Raw genomic sequence first — 22,410 nt, 5'->3', positions numbered from 1 at the left:
AGCAATGTTGCGGGCACGTCACAGGTCATCATCACTCAATGATGCTGACGCGATAAAACGCCTTTTTCTTAACAGCGAAGGCCCCGTTAGTGCGTTGCGTTGCGTCGCCTGCATTTTACATGTATTTTATATACCTATATTGCGACGACGCAATGCACTAATGGGACCTCACTAAGACGTATCACTATCGTATGCTTGCTGATCAATTGATGCAAACATTCAGTTGCTACCTGCTCTCAATGTTTGAATAAAACCTATACCTCACTACCCGCTTCCTCAACCCATATCATCACCTCTCTCAAAATCCTGTTCATCTGTTCCAGTCGTTATGAAATGTCACAAGACCTGCTCGACAAGCAAGTTGAAATATTAGAGAGAAGATACGGCGGTCTCCGCGCCCGGCGCGCGGCTGTGACCATTCAGAGAGCCTTTAGGAGACGACAGCTCTTGAAGAAGTTCAGTGCCATCACGGCGATGGCGAAGGCTGCTGATTCCACGGCCAGGAGAATGCAAGACGGGCCGGATCATGGTCAACTAGTCAATGGTAAGAATTAATATATTAGAAAGAAGATGCGGCAGTCTCCGCGCCCGGCGCGCGGCTTTGACCATACAGAGAGACTTTAGGAGACGACAGCTCTTGAAGAAGTTCAGTGCCATCACGGCGATGGCGAAGGCTGCTGATTCCACGGCCAGGAGAATGCAGGACGGGCCGGATCATGGTCAACTAGTCAATGGTAAGAATTAATATATTAGAAAGAAGATGCGGCAGTCTTCGCGCCCGGCGCGCGGCTGTGACCATACAGAGAGACTTTAGGAGACGACAGCTCTTGAAGAAGTTCAGTGCCATCACGGCGAAGGCGAAGGCTGCTGATTCCACGGCCAGGAGAATGCAGGACGGGCCGGATCATGGTCAACTAGTCAATGGTAAGAATTAATATATTAGAAAGAAGATGCGGCAGTCTTCGCGCCCGGCGCGCGGCTGTGACCATACAGAGAGACTTTAGGAGACGACAGCTCTTGAAGAAGTTCAGTGCCATCACGGCGATGGCGAAGGCTGCTGATTCCACGGCCAGGAGAATGCAGGACGGGCCGGATCATGGTCAACTAGTCAATGGTAAGAATTAATATATTAGAAAGAAGATGCGGCAGTCTACGCGCCCGGCGCGCGGCTGTGACCATACAGAGAGACTTTAGGAGACGACAGCTCTTGAAGAAGTTCAGTGCCATCACGGCGATGGCGAAGGCTGCTGATTCCACGGTCAGGAGAATGCAGGACGGGGCGGATCATGGTCAACTAGTCAATGGTAAGAATTAATTATTATTAGAAATAAGATACGGGTGTCTCCACGCTCGGCGCGCCGCTGTGACTATACAGAGAGCCTTTAGGAGACGACAGCTCTTGAAGAAGTTCAGTGCCATCACGGCGAAGGCGAAGGCTGCTGATTCCACGGCCAGGAGAATGCAGGACGGGCCGGATTATGGTCAACTAGTCAATGGTAAGAACATTATATCTGACTGTTAGGTAATCAAACCTACTACGAGTAGTTCTCCAAGAGTCACGTAGAGGTGTAGTCAGTACCTTTAGTCTTTCTTTGTAAGTGGATTTTTATTGCCGATTTTATGTTACTTCGATCAGGAGCGATTTTCAATCGTCTGGCAATTAATTTTACGATGTCTAAGATAACATTTTTAAATTGTCTCGCTAGACAAACATACCGATAGATGAAGGTTAAGACTACATTAGCCTGTTTAATTTTTATTTCTTTTTGTCTCTGTATGAACATATCTAGTCCTACGCTCATGCGTTTTATTTTTGACGCAGTTCATTTACCATTTTTGAACCATATCGCAACGAAAGGTCCGTCATGTATTCAGATCAATGTATTCGTTTTAACTATCGCTAAGTTTTATTTGTCAACTACAATGTAATCTCTCTGTTTTAGGAAACGACATATACGCAAACGCGCTGATACAGAAGAGCCCGGGCGGCGCCGAGAAAGGGTTAGCCCTCACCAGGCCCATGCGTTCCATGTCGCTGCGAGAACGCCACGACATCGATATGAGGTAAATACCTACTTTTTTTTAGCCTATTAGTGTGTCACACTGCTGGGCAAAGGCCTGCCTCTTTCCCGCCACTTGGCTCTGTCTAATGCACACTCCCGCCACTCCACGCAGAATGTATCGAGGTTGTCCCGCCATCTCCGTTTGGGTCTTCCTCTGCCCCGGGATCCATCCTGTGGGATCCAGTCCGTGGCTACTTTGGCCCAGCGTTCTGGGTGCATTCGGCAGAACTGATTGTCCAAAAATATCCGTCATTAGAAAATAATGCAGGATAGCGGTGTATCAACTGCTTTCACTTTAGCACAGCATTGTTGTCGAGGTTTTTATAAAGGTATTTGATCTTTATTAGCCGAAAATGACGTGAAAATCTTATACTGGAAAGTTACATGATCAGTTTATAAATAAATTCATTCATATTGTAACTAAACACCTGTAATTAAGCTATAACTTGACGAAACCGGGAAAACGCATTGCGCAAACGAACAATAGAAGGAAACAGTCAAACTTTCCTTAAAACAAGGAATTTACGTTGTTACAATATGTAATATGTATATCAGTGATATCAGTGCAATTATAACCGCCTATTGACACAGTAACCGATAATGTTGCACAAATTACGAATATATATCAGTAAGTTATTTGATAGTCGGTTATTTGTATATTTTTGAGTGAATATGGACGTCGGGCGATGGAAACAACTCAGGTACATAGAATCTCGCATTTAATATATAGTCTAAATAATATATTGGGGCATTCCACAAAATCGTCTGTAGACGATAGACTAGACTAGTAGACTTTATCGGGGGCGTGGCGCGTATGGCAGCTACCTTAACCTGCTGAAATCTGTATTATATACCGTTGAAAAGCTAATTTGTCCAACGTTATCATGCCAAATATCGGCTTATTAGCTTTATCATGAACGTTAAAAAAAATAGCGTCATGTACCGACACTTTTCTGGAATGCCTCGATTTTAAGATTTGCTTTTCCTCATCTCCGGGTTACTTATGCAAGAATTTCAATTTAATTGTGTCAAGTTTGTGTAAAGCTAATCTGTAAATGTTATCGTCTGCGTAAAAATTACCTCGGCAACGAATGTGGGAAGTCTAGTGAACAAACAATACAATAAAGTTATCTTTTCATGTTTCACTGGTTTCGACAACCGAGTTTACACAAGCAGGCACATTATGGACTTGGAATAAAATTAAATGTGCATTTATACTTTAACGTATTCGAATAAAAAATATCATAGTTGTAATCTTCTTCCCACATTAATCATTCTAATACGCAAAAACAAAACCTTTTAGCCCTTTGATCGGCAAAGACGTCAACTGCACGCGTGGCTACAGCCGTATATCAAATTTCGTGCATTCCGATGAAGAACGAAGGTTTACGATGCCGGTAGGCGTGGCGTTCAAAGGGTTAAAAGCGACCCTCTACTCGAACTCCCAACTCAAACTAAACTTAAGATTTCTCTCGTTGCAGCAATCACCTGCAATGCGAAAGCCAGGACGTTGACGCGATGGTAGCCAGAGTACAGCAGTCCGCACACCAGATACACATGCTGGCGACAGACATGCCGCATCATCACAGAGGCGACACCGACAGCGGGGTAAGTGTAACATGATAACTATTTATAACCTACATCACAAAAACCACCTACAATGCGAAAGCCAGGACGTTGATGCGATGGTGGCCAGAGTACAGCAGTCCGCGCACCAGATACACATGCTGGCGACAGACATGCCGCCGCATCATAGGGGCGACACCGACAGCGGGGTAAGTGTAACAAGATTATTCGTTCGTATTCAAACTATATCTGGAGCATAGTGTTGGAGGGAAGCGCGACGTGGGCAAGAACTCAAAGAGACTGAAAAAGTAACGAAACAGAGTGTTTGGCGGAGAATTAAAAGTTTTAGTGGGGGAACGAAAAAGAGGTTTTGGAGTAGGTAGGAGAGAAGAGATTTCTAATAAAAACGATTGATAACGATTGAGAAAAGATGTTGGTCAAATACAATAACTAAATATTTTAGAAAAAATAAGGATGGTCTTATAATTAAGAGTAATTTCAAGCCTCGGGCAGCACATGGTTCTTAAAAAAAAAGACGCAAAACGAAGGCCAAAAGTACACACACATGGACATAAAAGGACACAAAGGCAATATTAGGATTAATACCTACTAGTTGTTGACAAAGAAAATGAAATAATAGGAAAATTGCGAAGTAGAGATAATAACATAAATAAAATCTCATTCGCGAAAGACATTAAAACTACAGTTAGTATGCAAATATCCTTGCATAATATGAACGGAAACGGATGTTAAACCGCTTGTCGACCGGTAATGCAAATTATGTATGTTTGTAACTTCACTTATACTGACACCGTAAGTTGAAGCTATAGTAAAGATTTGTTTATAAACAACTTATACACGTGTTGAATAAACACATATAGTCTGTATTTGAATAAAAATAAACTAACAATTTCTACATTTTCGGGTAGTCATAACATTCATTGGATAACCGACCAATTACAAAACCGCCTGGATCTGTAACTGAACGACCTGACTTTAACCCTTTACCAGGCTGACAGTTCAAAAATGACAATCGAATGTCGGTCTTGCTGATCGAAAATAGAACACGACATGTTTGAAGTGCCGTATGCGGGAAATATATATCCCTTAGCCTGGTAAAGGGTTAACCTACATTATTTGATCGTTTGATTACACGAAAACACTGTTCATCTACCCTCAACTAGCTTAGGGAGCCATTTGAGGATAGATTTTGTTTACTTTTATTTAAATACCTAAAGATACAGAGTATAGGTACCATCGGCCACACTGTCAACTGACAGTTCATAAACCTTATTACAAATGGCATAAGGTCCACCGATGGACAGTAAAGAGTGTTGCTGTTTGTAGGCGTTGTCAGCATTGTGGTTGATTCTATTATTAGTATGAAGTTTGTGGACCGGTAATGCAATTTACCTATGTATGTATGTTTGTAACTTTGTATACTAATAGTTAATAAAGCTATAGTAAAGTTTTGTTTACAAACAAATAAGTACACGTGTTGAATTGTGTTGCTTGTTAATATGTAGTGTCAGCAATGTTGTTGATAGAAGAAACTAAAAATTTCATTTTCAAGTGAGAAGACCGGATTATAAACGGGCTTTAAAATGTTCCAAAGAAAAACAAATTGAATGTAACATTCGTTTAAACACTAGGAATTCTTAAATTAGTCGTGATTTAAGCGCCAATAACGCTTAGAGAACCGCTTAAGCTTAAATGTTTATATTTGCTAGTTTATACCAAAGATTAGTCCAAGAATAACACAGGTATTTTAAAAGTTAAAAATAGATCTAACTAATCCGGACATTACTGGTGACAATGGCAATCAGCTGTCGATAAAAGCAAATACAATATCAATAAAGTAGCAATTTTTTAGGGTTCCGTACCCAAAGGGTAAAACGGGACCCTATTACTAAGACTTCGCTGTCCGTCCGTCCGTCCGTCCGTCCGTCCGTCCGTCTGTCACCAGGCTGTATCTCACGAACCGTGATAGCTAGACAGTTGAAATTTTCACAGATGATGTATTTCTGTTGCCGCTATAACAACAAATACTAAAAACAGAATAAAATAAAGATTTAAATGGGGCTCCCATACAACAAACGTGATTTTTGACCAAAGTTAAGCAACGTCGGGAGTGGTCAGTACTTGGATGGGTGACCGTTTTTTTTTTGCTTTTTTTCGTTTTTTTTTTTGCATTATGGTACGGAACCCTTCGTGCGCGAGTCCGAGTCGCACTTGCCCGGTTTTTTATTAAAACTTATCAAAAGGATTACCATATCACAGGAATGTTGACATTCGCACGTTATTTCTTAATGCATCGGATGTCTTGAATTTATAATACGTTATCATAATTTCTTATCAGTTTTCGGCGTGACGTTTGGGATCAAAAGACGTGTGTTAGATAAGAGTATCTAGTTGCAATTAAAGTCATTAGACTAATGTTCATCCTAGTTTGTGGTTGGCTGTCATTATGTTGATAAAAAAAATTACAGATTCGAACAAATAGAGGTTTTTATCCAAAAAGTTGTCGTTATTTCAGTGGATTTTTTTGTGTTTGAAGATGGAACGTTATAAAACAAAAGAGGTGTTAAGAAGTATAGTGAAAAATAAAGATTGGTTTCAACTAAAAAAAGTGAGAAGGATCAGAGTATGGCAAGCGAATACCGGAAAGTACCGTGTATGTTTAAAATATAATTTAATTAAAACCTTTATAACCATACCTTAATAAACATTATGTCATATTAGTTTTGACGTTAATTTTGCAAAAAGTTTTAGATTAGTGTCTGTTAGTACAAGATAATGAGTGTAACTTTGTATAAGTACCTATTTTTTACTATCTCTCGACATAAGGGCCCTCCTTCCTTCCATCTGAATTACACCGTATCATTTCTTTTATTGCGAAAATTATACTAAAACATATTTTAAATCCACAATTTTGAATACTGCCCTTGAATCACGTATACTTTTTTTACCAAACCTAATGCACAATCGCCATCAGAAAAATCGAAGCGGTCGAAGTGCTCACAAATATGCGAACACGCACTCTAACGCCTTAACAACAGAGACGTGTGCATATGTTTGTGAGCACCTTGGCCGTCCCTATATATCTGATGGCGACTGAACTACAACATTCAGTGTAAAATTGTCCTATAATATTTCGCCACTTTAAAAAAATCTTCTCAAAGAAAAATCTGCTACTCAAAGTTAAAACGCAGTAACTCTGTATACATCCCATACATAGTTACGACATTTTTCTTTTGGTAGACAGAACAACATACGAGTTTTTTAAAAGTAGTCACGATTTTTTTTTTGCTTATTCTCAATAACGGGGTTTGATGATAAAGGAGTCGAGTAGGTACGTTTATAACTTTGTCTTGAGGAACTTGTCTTATGAATTATGAATATTTTGTTTTGATTTCAGGTGTGCAGTTGCTCCGTGAGCGGGTCGGTGACGAACATATCGACGTCCTCCTCGCACAATGAATCTCTACACAACCACCAGTTGTTAAACAATACAGGTATGCGACGTACTTTCCGAACTTATTCGTCTTTGATTGTAACCTACTACTAAGCTTATAAAGTAGTATTATATGATCGCAGTAGGCTCAGCACGTATCGCGGCGCTCTCATGCTAACCTACTCATCACAGGCACTTACCTACACCAGGTGTGGCTCACTCCGAGATTTCGTCGTGTCGCTACAAGTACATGCGGCCACACCAGTTTTGGTGTCTAGCAGTAGTAGTTGCCGCGCACCGCTATAGAACGGACGCCTGCTCGCACTTGCGCCACCTTGCGGTCATATCTGGCGTAATATACGCGCTTTGTTAGAGAGTGAACCTTCTGTACCTAGTACTTTTATTTATTCTGTGCTTACACCAAAACGCAAAAGAATATTAAAACGCGTAAAGTTGTGTAAAGTATTGTATCCGCACGTTTCAAAGCTTAATTAAAAGACGTTCTAGCCCGTTTTAGTTCTAGCCTGTTTTATGATACCTAACTGTATTTCAGGATTGTATTATTTGACATGTCGTAATATTCCTTAGTCTATGTGTTTACTAACTTACGATACCACGCGTTCTCCCGTTCTTACTCGTAATTTAATATTTCACAAACTTTTTTTAAGTAGAAAAGTGGAATTTTCTTGTTTGAAATTGGATTGTTTGTGAGAGGCAAACTATGTAAGCGGAGATCAATCACTGTCAACTCAATTTCTAGCGTTTGTTGACCCTTCATTCTTTATGAAAAGTATATTTTTATTTTATTGTAATTTTCTAAATAGTTGTAGGTAAAATCTCTATGATTTGATTTTTGGGTACGTCAATACGGATAAGTGTGGCTAGCCTTCATATTGGGGGCTGTTTACACATAAGTAGGTTCCAAACGAATATACAATACAATACAATACAATACAAATACTCTTTATTGCACACCTCATTACAGAAAACAATATACCTACCTACCTACCAATATACCTACGTGATGAGATCACACAAATAATTATCCTACTGTAATTCGAACCCAGGACCTACAAAGCTACCAACTAAGTTTATTTAGTCTAAAATATTTTCCGCCATTAAATTCACGTTTTTTTAGATCATTTTCCTGTTTTAGATCTAAATACTTTTTATATTTCTATTGTCAGAAAAAGTTAAACCTTCATATCAACGTCCATTTTGCGATAAACAGTTATGTATTAATTTAGTCATATGTTTAGTAAATATTTACTGTATTATATTCTACCTACGAGAAATTTAATATAAGTAATTAATATTATCATGTTTGCTAAAAACTAAATAAATAGATACGTCACCTTTCCGGTGATACTTAAATCATCTCCGCTTTTATCTACTGTTCACACGATGTTAACAAATATTATGTAATTTATTGTGATTCCATTGTTTGTATTTAACATTGGACATAGTTTCGAGTAAACTAGTCTTTATACGGCTTTGAATGTGACTGGCGAATATTTGTGTGCGATTTGAAACGTTATACAAAGTGGCAGAGAGTTGAAAATTGTAATAGTGCTAAAGTGATTAATGGAAAACTAGTACCAACTATGGATTGCAGTGGTATTGTGTTGAAGGATTCGGTCCAATGTCGTTTGTGCTTCGAAACAATAAGTATCTAAGAGCCCAAAACATGCCCTAAAATGTTAACAAATAAAAATGTCGTATTAAATATATATAATATATTTATAACATTTTATAAATGGTAAATACAGATGTCAATCACAATGATAAGAACAACGATGATCAACTCTGGCCAACGCCAACGTGGGACTTATTATTACACTATCCAATTTTAGCGCAAAAATAGAGTCGACTAGTTTTTTTTTATTTTTCTATTATTTGGAATTTCTTTTGTGAATTTCTCAAAGCAACGAAAAATATGCCGAAATAAACACTAAAGGATTCCAATTCCAATTTTTATGCACATATTATTGATATTGCTAGGTATAAGGATACCCCAATAAAAATTGGTGATTTTCTCACTATAATATGCTAGTTTTTGTCATATCTTAACAGAATGTTTCTAACTTCTAGGTCCCATTTACGGCAACCTTCTGTCTTCGGGCGGCAAACCGCTGTCCTCGCCGACGGCAAGACAGCAGCAACAACTAGCGGCCATACAAGCAGCAAACGCACGTCGATTTCCACCTGACGTACCTAAACGCACTAGCAGCATCACACTCAAGTAAGTATCCTTAGTGTGACGTTTAAGTGGACATGTTTAACATGTGAGCTGCCTTAGCGCACTGCGTAGAGTAGTCTGACGCTGCCCACAGGGCCGTACCCTCCGCTCGACGCTTGCCAATTTTGTTTAGCGATTCGGTGGACCTACGTATAGTATAAGCAACTTTGGTTATTTTAAAAATATTGGTGTCTTATATGCGGGGATTGGATGACAAATAGGGGTGTGGAAAGTAACTTTGCCCATGTTAAATACATTGTTTAAGTGAAGCTGCTTATTTGGCTGTCTAAGAAACTAAACACAATTTTCTAGCCGTTATTTAAACGGTTACCACATTTCCGATAGGTACCATGAAAAAGGAACCTTTAATTTATTGTAGTTCATTTAATAGAGACATCATTATTAATTGTTTTTTCTTATCTGCTTAATGTTTTTTTTGTAACAATATCGAACTTTATTTCCAGCGCCGAAAGCCCAGTTTCCCTCCGGCGCGCCGAATGCGGCGCCAACGTCGTCCGCGGCGGCTCCATGTCGTCGGTGCAATCATCATCATCGTCCTCCTCTCAGGAGCATCGACACCACTACCATCAGCCGTACCAGCCTAGGGCTCCTGTAAGTGCATATTGAACCTTATTACCAGTGCTGAAAGCCCAGTTTTCCTCCGGCGCGCCGAATGCGGCGCCAACGTCGTCCGCGGCGGCTCCATGTCGTCGGTGCAATCATCATCATCGTCCTCCTCTCAGGAGCATCGACACCACTACCACCAGCCGTACCAGCCTAGAGCTCCTGTAAGTGCATTTTGAACTTTATTTCCAGTACCGAAAGCCCAGTTTCGCTCCAACGTCGTCCGTGGTTTACTAATCAAAAGTTAGAATCCCGCTTCCTCTTCATAATTGGGTTAGACTCACCAATTTTTCGATTCCATGAGGTTCTCAGAAGGACTATGTTAAATGAATACATAACGCTGATATTAGGAGTGTTAATGCATAACTTTAAAACGCGTAAATCTTTCCAGGAGCCGCACGTGCACATCCAAGAGCAACATTTCCAGCAGCACCAGCGCACCGCATCAGGCACTCTGTACGAACCGGTGAACAGCTACGGAGTATGGAAGCGGCAGGACGCGCCGCCATACTACGAAGCACCACAGCAGTGCTGCCGCCCTGTGCACGACACACAGATCAAGGTACACACACTACACACTCACAGATCCAAGAGCAACATTTCCAGCAGCACCAGCATAAGTACGTCACGCAGTTCTTAGGCAGTTTATAATGTGGTGTCTTGTTTAGTCTGTGTCCAGTATTTTTAGTACTATTAGTGGGTCAGACACTCCAATCATAGACAGTGGTTACACATGACTGTCTGATCAATATAAAAACCAACAAAAAATTTCTTTAGATCACTTTGAAGTACCTACATGTGAAAATGAAAAAACCATCATAAAATTAAGATTATTTTTTTACCTTTAAAAAAATCTCTACATTAGTTTTTAACATTAAACATTCTTACAAATCCTGTCTCCAGGTTTCAGAAACGGTCCGCAAACGCCAATACCGCGTGGGCCTCAACCTCTTCAACAAGAAACCCGAGCGAGGCATCGCTTACCTCATCTCCCGCGGATTTTTGGAAAATTCCCCGCGCGGCGTCGCAAGATTCCTCATTACTAGGAAAGGCTTGAGCAAGCAGATGATCGGGGAGTATCTCGGGAATCTGCAGAACCAGTTCAACATGGCTGTGCTAGAGTGAGTACCATATTTACCCCCCTATTTATAACACTTTACGGGCCTGATTTAGTTAAATTATGTTTTATCCCTTTCTGACAAATACATAAGTCAAAATGACAGATGAGGGCAAACGATTATTAGCTAATTGAGGTTTGTAGCTCGTTTATGAATAAGGGGGTTAGTATTTATCTGTAGGTTACGCCGACTGCTAAAAAGCGACATTTTCTTGCTGCGCTTCGGTTATAAAATTCACCGCTACTCGATTTGATCCTAATGTAGATGAAAAATCCATAGGAGCTGGTGTGATATACCCGGAGAGATTTACCACTTTATTCATAAAATTTTACAAGCCACAGTACCTAAGTTAATTTATGTTTTATCCCTTTCTTACAAATAGGCTTTGTTAAACAAGTCTTGCTGTACAGTTTAATAATACAACCATATTATATAAATATACAGACGGAAAAAGCACAGAATATTCAGAAATAACGAGCGGTTTTCACATATAATTTCGAAAGACGTGCAAACCAATTTATTGATCATGAATAGCATAGAACAGAGAAAAATCTTTATGTAGTGGCAAGATCATTAGAATTTAATCATTTCAGGAAATGCCATTTTCGAATTTATCACTGTATGATATTAGGTTAGGTTTGAGTTTCTCATGATGTGGTCAATCGATCATTTCACGAAATTATTGCCGCATCATGGCAGCTAACTAAACTAGGCTTTAGTAGACAATAGTTCAGGTACCTAACATTCGTTCATGTCCACAGATGTTTCGTGAACGAGCTAGATCTCTCCGGCATGGCTGTAGACGTGGCCCTGCGCCGCTACCAGGCACATTTCCGGCTGCCCGGCGAGGCGCAGAAGATTGAAAGGCTGGTCGAGGCATTTGCGAGACGCTACTGCGTCTGCAATACCGACTTTGTACAGCGGCTACGGACGCAGGATACGGTTAGTTAAATACTGTACAATATTCCATAGTATAGGGTTAGTGCTGGGCCCAATTCGGCCAAGTTTAAGTCAATGCCGTTCGAAAAATGTCCTAATGTAAGTGTGATGAAAAGCCCTCAAACTCGTCTTAACGTACGTCGCTCTGTAGCAAATTCAAAAGCGAATGTTAAGCAGTGTAATTTTTGACGAAAGCAATTTGATTCTATTTTGCGTAGAAATTCTCGCCATTTCTTTGGCACTGACAACAACTTGTATGGATATCACGTACGATCGAAAGACTGGTTGCTTTTCACTTAAAATCGAGCATTAAACAATACCTTTCATGCCTGACTTTGTATTCACAAATTACAATCCCCGGGGAATTCTAAGTAGGTAGTTTACATAATACTACATTTCTTATAAAGTAGACCGCCATAAAACATTGTTAAGCAATTTATAAATTGTGTACAGATTATTATCACAACGAGAAATGAACTTTAATCTACTTTGATCAATGTTAAATAAGCAACTTTTTTTTTTCTCCAGATCTTCGTGCTAGCCTTCGCAATCATCATGCTGAACACCGACCTGCACACCCCCAACCTGAAGCCAGAAGCGCGAATGTCACTCGACGACTTCGTTCGGAACCTACGAGGCATCGACGACTGCGGTGACATCGACCGTGATATGCTAGCTGGGATATACGAGAGAGTGAAGTCTAGTGAATTCAGACCTGGCAGCGATCATGTCACGCAGGTAAGGACTTTTATGTAGTAGACCCAAGGTTGAGTTTAGTCAATCAGCCTATAGTGGACGACTTCGTTTGAAACCTACGAGGCATCGACGATTGCGGAGATATCAACCGTGATATGCTAGCTGGGAGATATGAGAGAGTGAAGTCTAGTGAATTCAGACCAGGCAGCGATCATGTCACGCAGGTAAGGACTTTATGTAGTGGACCCAAGGTTGAGTTTAGTCAATCAGCCTATTGGTGGACGACTTCGTTTGGAACCTACGAGGCAAGATCTACTGCGAAATCTGATCCCAAATAAATATTCCCGTTTCAGGTGATGAAGGTGCAGGCCACCATCGTTGGCAAGAAACCGCATTTGGCGTTGCCGCACCGCCGGCTCGTGTGCTACTGCCGGCTGTACGAGATACCGGACATTCATAAGAAGGAGCGTCCGGGCGTGCACCAAAGAGAGGTTAGTTATAGATGTAGTGCATAATTCTTTTTCACGGAAACGTACAAACGTGTATTGCTATTTCAGTCAGTCTCGGTACAAAAAGTACTGAGGTTGACTGAAGTAGCATGACAAATACGAACGTTTCCGAGAAAATACGATGGAAAACAAATATGTACCCGTACATGCAATATAATACTTCGATGATAATAAGTACTTATTGATGAGAACTATTTATGGCAATCAATGAAAAAGCGCTGGTCGGTAAGAGCGTGAGACTTTCAATCCGGAGATCGCGGGTTCAAACCTCGGCTCGTACCAATGGGTTGTTCGGAACTGATGTACTTACGAAATATCATTTCATATTTGCCAGTCGCTCTTCGGTGAAGGAAAACATCGTGAGGAAACCGGAATAATTCCAATAAGGCCTAGTTTCCCCTATGGATTGAAAGGTCAGATGGCAGTCGCTTTCGTAAAAACTAGTGTCCTCGTCAAATCATGGGATTTGTTGTCAAGCGGACCTCAGGCTCCCATGAGTCGTGGCATAATGCCGGGATAACGCGAGGAAGAAGAATGAATAATTAAATGCGTTGCGCGAGCCTGGTTAGTTTTTGAATTTTACTCTGGCCGGACATAAAAACGTCGTCATTGATGTCGTCGAAAAAAAAAAACAACGGGTTGTCCTCCGGGAGTGCCGGCAGAAGTGAAAACTCAATGACATTGTAACAGTTTTTCGATCAGGTCGCGTGACCTGTCGCGAGTTTAACATTTTTTCCCCATCACAAAAAGAGCACAGCGCCGCTAAAGAAGTTTTCACTTCAAAAATTACATTCGAGCACTTGGGGGCTTGGTCACGTATTTTATTGAGTTTATAATTTAAGCGTTTGTCTATTCCAGGTGTTCCTCTTCAACGACCTACTGGTGATAACTAAGATCTTCAGCAAGAAGAAATCCTCGGTGACGTACACCTTCCGCCAATCCTTCCCTCTGTGCGGCATGAACGTCAATCTCTTCTCCGTGCCACGTGAGTATGATATGGATAATTCGTAGTAATAGTTAGAAGTTTTTATTTAAATTTACATGAATGCTATCCCATGCTATCTTCTCTATTCCATGGATATTATTATAATAATACAAAATATCTGGGAGACCGAGATTTGCTCGGAAAACATTTTAAACTGAAAATTGCACTTTTTTTCCCAGAGATAAGACCTAGCTAGATCGATTTTTGACCCCCATATAGCAAATTTCATCGAAATCGTAAGAGCCTTTCCGAGATCTCCGAAATATATGTACACAAGTATAAGATCAAAAACCACGTGACTCAATCGTTTCGTCAACGTCATAATTTCACAGTTGTATCTCATTGAGATAATAATACAGTGACTTAATCTTGTTTATTTGAATTCTTTTAAGGCCCTTTTATACTACTCTATCGCTCATATATGACAAATAAATTCTAGGATCACCTTTGATCCTAGGAAAACCATATTTTAATTCGCTGGTTAGACTCAAGTGTAGGTATGTTCTAGTACATTGTAGGAGAGGACGGAAAACCGCTAAAAGATGGACGAGTCGTTTGAGGGCCGACACGTTAGTCTTTAGCGTTTCCGGCCGAGGCATTACATAGTGCTTTTCACGACTACTGCGTGGAAATAAGAAAACATTTGCATAATTATAAGTACTAGCCCGCGATTTCTATGGTAGCAAATTACTAGCCACTGCCTGTACTGTCTCTTGAATTTCGGTAGGCGTTCAGCGTAAGAATATCATTTTTTTCACTAGAAGAACTCATTTTTATAACGAGCGTAAGATACGTGTTTCTTGTATTTTTTAGTCAAACACAATTTACACTATCCAATTCAGTAAGTATTTTCAGATCCCGCCTTTTTTACTTTTTTTATCACTTTTCAGAGGCGTTTTTCTGTTATTTGCTTTAAACCGACTCTAAACTTAGAAGCGTTTTTGCTAAAAAAAAACACAAACAGCTACAAAAGTAAAAAACGCATTAAGCGTGAACTGAATGGATAATTGTTAAAAAAAATTAACTGAATGGTTCTGTCATTTCTTTATTTATAAATAAGAAATTGGTCCTATAAATAACCTAATTTTATTTTTGAAGGAAATAGTTGCGCCAAAAAAGACCTTTTATTGATTTTTATGTTTTAAATTATACTCATTGCTGTAGCGAACCGTCACCAATGACAGATGATGATAACAATGAAACATTGTAGTAGCGGTGGTTCAGGTGCTACAGCTATTGCCTACTTTCCAGGTTGGTTTTTGACCATCTACTGCCACATTTCCGAACAGTGGCGTGAAAAGTGTATTTGTTGCTTTGTGACCCGTCTTATTGCACTGTAGTGATTGGAATAATGATCGCAACATTTCGCTCAACTAAGGAAAACTAGCCGCGTAAGCTGACGATTTCGTTCCGCCCTCAGCCATCGGAGGGTTTGGTCACGTGAGACATCTATTTCAGTTTATGACATTTCGTGGTCTCTAAGGCCCACTTACACCATTCCACTAACCCGTTCTTAACCGGTTAAACCTGGAGTTACCATGGTTACCAGTACAGTGTGACACATGGGTTCGGTTCAACCGCTTAACCCCGGTTTATTGGGGTGCAAGTGGGCCTAATCGTATTTGCATTGTCCCACAGACTACCCGTTCGGCATCCGTCTCTCCCGGCGCGTGGACGGGCGGCGCCTGGCCACGTTCAACGCGCGCAACGAGCACGACCGCTGCAAGTTCGCCGAGGACCTGCGCGAGAGTGTGGCTGAGATGGACGATATGGAGAACATGCGGATTGAAGGAGAGCTGAATCGCGGGAAGGGGAGGCAAGGGAATAATAATAGACAAGGTTAGTAAACTAAACTAATTAGGTGTTAAACTAACTGATCGCATAAGAAACACCACGCTGCGCTCTGAAACCCGCATTGCTGACGTAGGCGAGAAAACCGCTAGGCTCAAATGGGACTGGGCCGGTCACGTCTACCGCATGCATCCAGAGAGGTGGGCTAGCTTAGCCACAGGAGATGGCGAGATGACCTGGAAAGCTTCCTGACCAACTGGCCGGAGGAAGCAACAAATCGGGAGTCGTAGAAATTAAGGGGAGAGGCCTTTGCCCAGCAGTAGGACACTCAAATAGGCTAGGAAAAAAAGGTTAGTACATATTTATTATTAACCTATTGACCGCCAAAGACGTCAACTGACGCGCGCGGCTACAACCCAATATCAACCTTCGTGCATTCCAGCAAGGTTCATGATGACGCGGCGCGCACGATGCGCGCGGCGTTCAAAAGGTTAAAGAAAAAAGACTAACAAAGAGATTGTATAAGGGAGAAGTATATAGAAGCGGGAGTTGGAAGGGGTAGACCTCGGCGGACTTTCTCTGATCAGATCGGGGAAATCCTGATGAAAGGCCAGGTTTGTATTTGTCAAGATGGGAAGGCAGGGGAGCAATAATAGACAATGTTAGTATTATTCTGAGCCATGCACGTTTCTGCAGTGTCAAAACTCGAATTTGCATTTGTTAAGTTTCCCCACATCAGCGCGCCATACGGGTTAATAGAATGAATATGGGCAAAATAAACGCGAATAAATTACTCAACTTATCACACGGTCGGTCAGAATATAAAGTAATTGATCCAATAAAATCCATAAATCTATAGATTTATATCAGTTTTGTAGGTACTACAGGCTTAATTTTGTTTTCAGTTATGGAAAACAGAGACAGCGGCGTAGCTGACGTCGAAATTGATCATCAACAATGCATGGACCACGTCCATGTGCACGGGTATGTACAAAGTTCGAATGTATTTACTTATTATGATTTTTTTAATGATATTAAATAGGTTTCAAAACGAAACGAAATCGGTGACGCTTGTCGCATGTTACTCAATATTTATCAACTAAAAGGTTAACCTCGTGTGTGCCGTGATTATATTTTTCAAATAGTTTCCTAGTACGCGGGCGGATCCGAGCGCTTAAATTTTGAAGAGAAGCAGAATTTCTGTTTTCATATTATTTTTACCTTCGTATCGAAATTTGAAGACCTGTAGATTTAGCTTGAGGTAATTCTCCGACAATTTGTGTGCATATCGCTTAGTATTTGTGACGAGTTTTAAACAGAAATGATATTTCAGCGTGGTGGTCCCGCCGCCGCCGTCGTGCCCGGCGCCGGCGGCCCCGGCGCGCGGCGCGCACCCGCCGCCCACCAGCATCATCAAGCGCAACGTGCTGTCCAACTCGCTCGTCGACATCAACGACCCAGGTAACTACAGGACATATAGCCCCCGAATCCATCTTGGCCGGGGTCACTCGTAAGACCTACAGACCAAAAACATCATCAGACGAAAAGTGCTAAAAGGTCAGGTACTGTACAGTAGGTATAGTACCGCTCGACTGATTATTTGTAAACCTTACTCCAAAGACATAAGGACCACCAATGATCAATCTGTTAGTATTCTTGATACATAAGTAATTTAGACTTAACTAACAGAGAGCAGTAATCAAAAGGGGCCCACTGATTACCAGTTCGCCGGACGATGTCAGCCTGTCAGTTAAACGCAAAATTTGACAGCTCCGAACAACTGACAGGCTGATATCGTCCGGCGAACTGGTAATCTGTGGGCCCCTTTACGTCGCGTTATTAAGTGCGACGTTTTGAATAAAAATAAAGTAGTGATACTGCGTACTGAATTATTTTAAGACGAAAAATAAATATCGTAATTTATTAGTAAATAAATCATAATATAATTAATTAAGTAGGGCTTTGTACAGTCGCTATCAAATACATCTATATATACAGGGTGGAAAGGCACGACGATCCTTTCCGGAAATGGGAGATAGTTTAGCCTAAGCTCTATATTTTCTCCATAGAAACTATGTTAATATGGGCAACCGTTTCTAAATTATGACCTTTTAAACATCCACGCAAAAAACTACTTTGTTCTAACCCTAACAGGTGACAGGGTCAATGAACTTACTTGTAAACAATCAGTATTCGACAGGAAATTATGCTAATTTGTTGCCATCTAACCATTTTTAGGTCTGCTTACAGCACGGTAAGAATCATTGCAGGATTTTCGCTTTCTTAGTGGTTCCACTTGTTCAATACTTGAATGAAATAGTTATGTTATTCCTTAATATTAATAATACTAACCACAACATTGTTTACAACGACAGTTCAAATGGTGACATTGACAACCACTCAAAAGTACGCAATCGTCTTATAAATATCTCTGGTTTCCTTGACTGATAAAAAGGTTTTAGTTTCTTAACACGTTTCACAAAATTATTTTCGAATAATTGGAAACTATCTAAAATAATTAAAAATAACAAGTAGGTTGTGTTAGTTGCACCAAATGAACTTGCAAAAATTAAATACTAAGAATAAATCAAGAATAAATACTTCTTCAATACCAAACTAACAAACCTTCTTGCGTGGTAGGAAATAGACAAGACGTCTGATGTTTGAAATTAAATTTTCATTGAACTATACTTATTGAATGTCATATTCTTCAAATAAAAATGTTAGATGCTCGTGGCTATTTAAATTTGTGGGGCTGTGTAAAAGATATGGTGTACCAAACCAAACGGAATGTGAAACTGCGGACGAAATGAGACAAAGGCTAATTGGTGCTTTCTGCGAAGGATAAATGACGAAGAGCATACACTATATCGCATGTGCATCGACATACTCGGGTACGGGCTGCGGCGGCGTTGTAATACACGGAGGTACATTTGAACACCGTATGTGAAAAGAAGATAGTATTAAATATTGGAAAAAAGTAATTATCTAAGAAAGTAATAAAATTGTTTGTAATATTTTTGCATGCATTTGATTTATTTGGCATTTATGCGTCATTCATACATCATTGCGATACTGTCAACGATCGGAAAAAAGTGTAAAGTCCCGAGCTTTCCCGACGGAGATCCTTAATCTAGCCGTCATGTGCACATGCTATAGGGTTATCACCACAGTTAAAAAGTAGTATTTTTGCAATTTTTATTTTTTACTCAATTAACGATTCTTACCATTACCAATAGTCTCTGTATCACTTAAACGACCTAATACTTCCGGGAAGGATCGTCGTGCCTTTCCACCCTGTATATCGGCCGAAGTAATTCAAATATCTGTTCAGATGTTTTTGAGCACCTTGGCCGCTTCGATTATTACGAGTATCTAATGATGACTGTACTAACTACCCCTAGAATATGACCAAAAATACCCGCTTTTTATTTAGAAGCCTTTATTTGAAATATCATGACAGTTCCGTGGCCTCGACATTACATTTAGGTATATCACAAAATTTATAAATTTTAAATAAAGGTTCATACAATAAACAAAAACTTTATATTACAGTGGCAATGGCAGCAGAACGCCTGCAACGACGCGGCTCCGTGGGTTCCCTAGATTCAGGCATGTCGGTGTCGTTCCAACACGGCTCCCGTACTGCCCTGCACGCCACCTCACCCCGGCATCCCCCCGACCAGCGCTCGCCAGGTAAACATAATACAATATTGATTTTCTGTTGTCTCAATATATTTTGTTCTATATGAGGATCAAATGTCTAGACAGAGATAATAATCGTAGGCGTTCATTGTAATTTCTTATCATGAATTATCCTGGGTGTGTATTTGTAAGATGGGCAAAGTAATAAAAAAGTCAGAACAGAGAGTCAAAATCTGACATGCATGCAGGGCGCGTTACTAAAAGGGATTATATAATCTTTCTTAAGATCACATGCTTGTTGTCGAAAACCTATAGCCGGTCAAACAAGTTTGTCAGTAGCAAAAGGCGCGAAATTAAATTTTTCTATGGGACGATTACCCTTCGCGCCTACATTTTTTGAATTTGCCATTTTTACTACTGACGGAAATGGCTTGACAGACTTTAGAATCTTAGAATTAATAAAAAACTAATTCAATCATACGTTTTCTTTTCAGGACGTCTTTTCAGCGGAATATTCCCCAGCCGAACTCGGAAACTGAGCGCTTCGGGCGTCCTCGACAAGTCGGGACACGTCGGCAAGAGCACCGAGGTGTAAGCCAATCAGCGAGCACCGAGGTGACCGAGGAAGCCAATCACAGCGCCGCGCGCCGACCCTTCATTTCGAATTTGGAACTCTCTCCATTGATTGGTTCATTTTAAATTTCGAATGCATTCCAAATCGTTTACGTTTCAGAACGTAACGTAGTTTGGATGATAGTTTTTTTCTTAGTGCCATCTTCTTTTTTAATTTGGATGATAGAAGTCGCTGGGTCACTTTAAACCAGGGTAAAAGGTTAAGGGACTTTAAGGGGTAGGGGTTTTCGAAGTGCCAATGTAATGGACGGCCACTCGAATTTATTTTTGAAATAAGAATACGATATTTAAACCTAATTTGACAATATAAGTAAATGCAACGATTGTCAGACTAGCATGACAGATTAACATTTTCTTGCAGTGACAATTACAGGAGAAAAAACATGATTTTACATATAGAATTCACGGATTTGGAATATTTACCTACATTTTGCAAGTGTGTTGGAACTATCGAAAGTATATGGGTCCATGTTTTGCATGTAGTGTGTTGTTTTTAGATGTTGGTAACATTGGTGTATGTTTTATATCATACTGGTTTGTTACAAAAAAAAAATTTTTTTAACTTACCAGGATGATATATGTTGAAATGTAGACGTTTTTGAATATTTGATATAAATGAGAGAACTAACAATATAGGTACTCTGTATATTTAGGTATTTAAATGAAAGTAAACATAATCTACCCTCAAATCGCTCCTCAAGCCAGTTGAGGGTAGATGAAAACATTACATGATCAAATAATGTAGGTTAAAGTCAGGCCGTTCAGTGATAGATCCAGGCGGTTTTGTATTTGGTTGGTTAACCAATAAATGTTAGAACTACCCGAAAATGTACAATGGCGTTCAAAAGTGTGTGGGTAGATGTCGATCGTAATGCCTTAATATTACGGTTGAAATATCTCCATGCACTTTTGAACGCCAGGTACAAATTGTTTGTTTACTTTTATTTAATACCTACAGATACAGACTATTTATAAGGTTGAAAGATACAGCATTGACTTTTCAGTCAAATTTGACGTAAACGAATATTCGCATATTGACATTATCATATTTTTCAATACATGTTACCATTCCGAAAGTATTAAGATTACTTTAAAGATTTTTAACGTAGCGATCTTAATATGGAATCTTTTTCTTTAGAATAATTGTACATACGTTTGGAATAGACAATGCAATAGCAATGTGTAGTTTCACATAAGGTCAACCGGGGTAAATGCGTCACTTGAGGTAAATGCGTCTTTTATAGATTTCTACTAAACGGAACATTTTAGATCTATTGCAACCCTCCCTGTTCGCACTGTGTTCACTGAACTTTTAATACAGACAGATATAGTGCATAAAAAATATCCTTCGTATTTTCATGGAAACTTACGAACGTGTCTTGCTATTTCAGTCAGTCTCGGTACAAAAAGTACTGACATTGACTGAACTAGCATGGCGAATACGAAGGTTTCCGAGAAAATACGAAGGAGAACAATTATACACTACTTTAGTAGCTATAATAGTTATAATATGTTGCATTTCAAAGATATTTTCAAAAGACGCATTTACCTCGAGAGACGCATTTATCCCGTTGGACCGTACAATTTATTTGTGCACGAAAAGCAATAACATTAGAAACATCACAATTTAAACAGAATTATATTTATAGTTACAAAATACGAATTTATTAACTATTGTTGATGAATTTTAGCGTTTATAGGTAATTTGAGAAAATTTCTAAAAAATATAATAAAAGTCCCGATTGTCCGTTTGAAAAACTCGATCCCGACTAGTCTTTAAAGCATTTCGATCGAGTGTCCATAATGAAGCTATTTAAAAATTATTATATACCCATTTAGGTAAATAAGAGTTTAAATATAAAGAATTCTTCCAAACGTAGATATTTCGATTGTTTTTGTGACTGTACAACCTAAAGGCTGCTTTTCTATTTCATACTTGCAAGACCTGTTGTTACCTGTTCCTTGGATTTTACCATTAAATATAACCTATTATATTTAAGTAACCAATTTAAATAAATAATTGACGAACGGCCGGTCTTCAGTATAAAGAGATGGAGAAAATGTGGTCACTCTTAAATATCTTTCTTAGTTTTGAAGAGAATGAACCGTTTGTGATTCGTACTAAACGAAAAAAATATACGATTTGTA

General features: G+C 39.7%; 1 protein-coding gene and 1 long non-coding RNA gene across 2 annotated transcripts in view; one reads left to right on the top strand and one right to left on the bottom strand.

The window, feature by feature from the left end:
• The window catches only part of LOC134801516 (IQ motif and SEC7 domain-containing protein 1), a 266,858-nt gene extending 244,494 nt beyond the window's left edge, over window positions 1-22,364 (top strand). Inside the window, exons 7-25 of the mRNA XM_063774128.1 lie at window positions 324-544; window positions 1,944-2,064; window positions 3,545-3,572; window positions 3,737-3,838; window positions 7,048-7,144; window positions 9,175-9,325; window positions 9,787-9,934; window positions 10,338-10,508; window positions 10,850-11,067; window positions 11,826-12,006; window positions 12,532-12,741; window positions 13,053-13,190; window positions 14,067-14,193; window positions 15,832-16,032; window positions 16,890-16,968; window positions 17,318-17,445; window positions 19,540-19,680; window positions 20,124-20,905; window positions 21,247-22,364. Of these exons, the coding sequence (XP_063630198.1) occupies window positions 324-544; window positions 1,944-2,064; window positions 3,545-3,572; window positions 3,737-3,838; window positions 7,048-7,144; window positions 9,175-9,325; window positions 9,787-9,934; window positions 10,338-10,508; window positions 10,850-11,067; window positions 11,826-12,006; window positions 12,532-12,741; window positions 13,053-13,190; window positions 14,067-14,193; window positions 15,832-16,032; window positions 16,890-16,968; window positions 17,318-17,445; window positions 19,540-19,680; window positions 20,124-20,224 (2,563 nt within the window). The 3' untranslated portion in view covers window positions 20,225-20,905; window positions 21,247-22,364. The remainder of the gene's footprint in view (window positions 1-323; window positions 545-1,943; window positions 2,065-3,544; window positions 3,573-3,736; window positions 3,839-7,047; window positions 7,145-9,174; window positions 9,326-9,786; window positions 9,935-10,337; window positions 10,509-10,849; window positions 11,068-11,825; window positions 12,007-12,531; window positions 12,742-13,052; window positions 13,191-14,066; window positions 14,194-15,831; window positions 16,033-16,889; window positions 16,969-17,317; window positions 17,446-19,539; window positions 19,681-20,123; window positions 20,906-21,246) is intronic.
• On the bottom strand, window positions 1,906-3,763 carry LOC134801538 (uncharacterized). Its single transcript, XR_010145683.1, has 2 exons — window positions 3,723-3,763; window positions 1,906-2,075 (listed from the first exon to the last, which is right to left on the bottom strand). It is a non-coding gene; the product is annotated as an uncharacterized LOC134801538 (long non-coding RNA).
• Window positions 22,365-22,410: the final 46 nt, after the last annotated feature.

This window comes from Cydia splendana, chromosome 22 (genome assembly GCF_910591565.1).
Source record: "Cydia splendana chromosome 22, ilCydSple1.2, whole genome shotgun sequence".
NCBI lineage: Eukaryota > Metazoa > Arthropoda > Insecta > Lepidoptera > Tortricidae > Cydia > Cydia splendana.
Note: the sequence above shows the minus strand (reverse complement) of the source record. Positions and strands in the feature narration are given on the sequence as shown.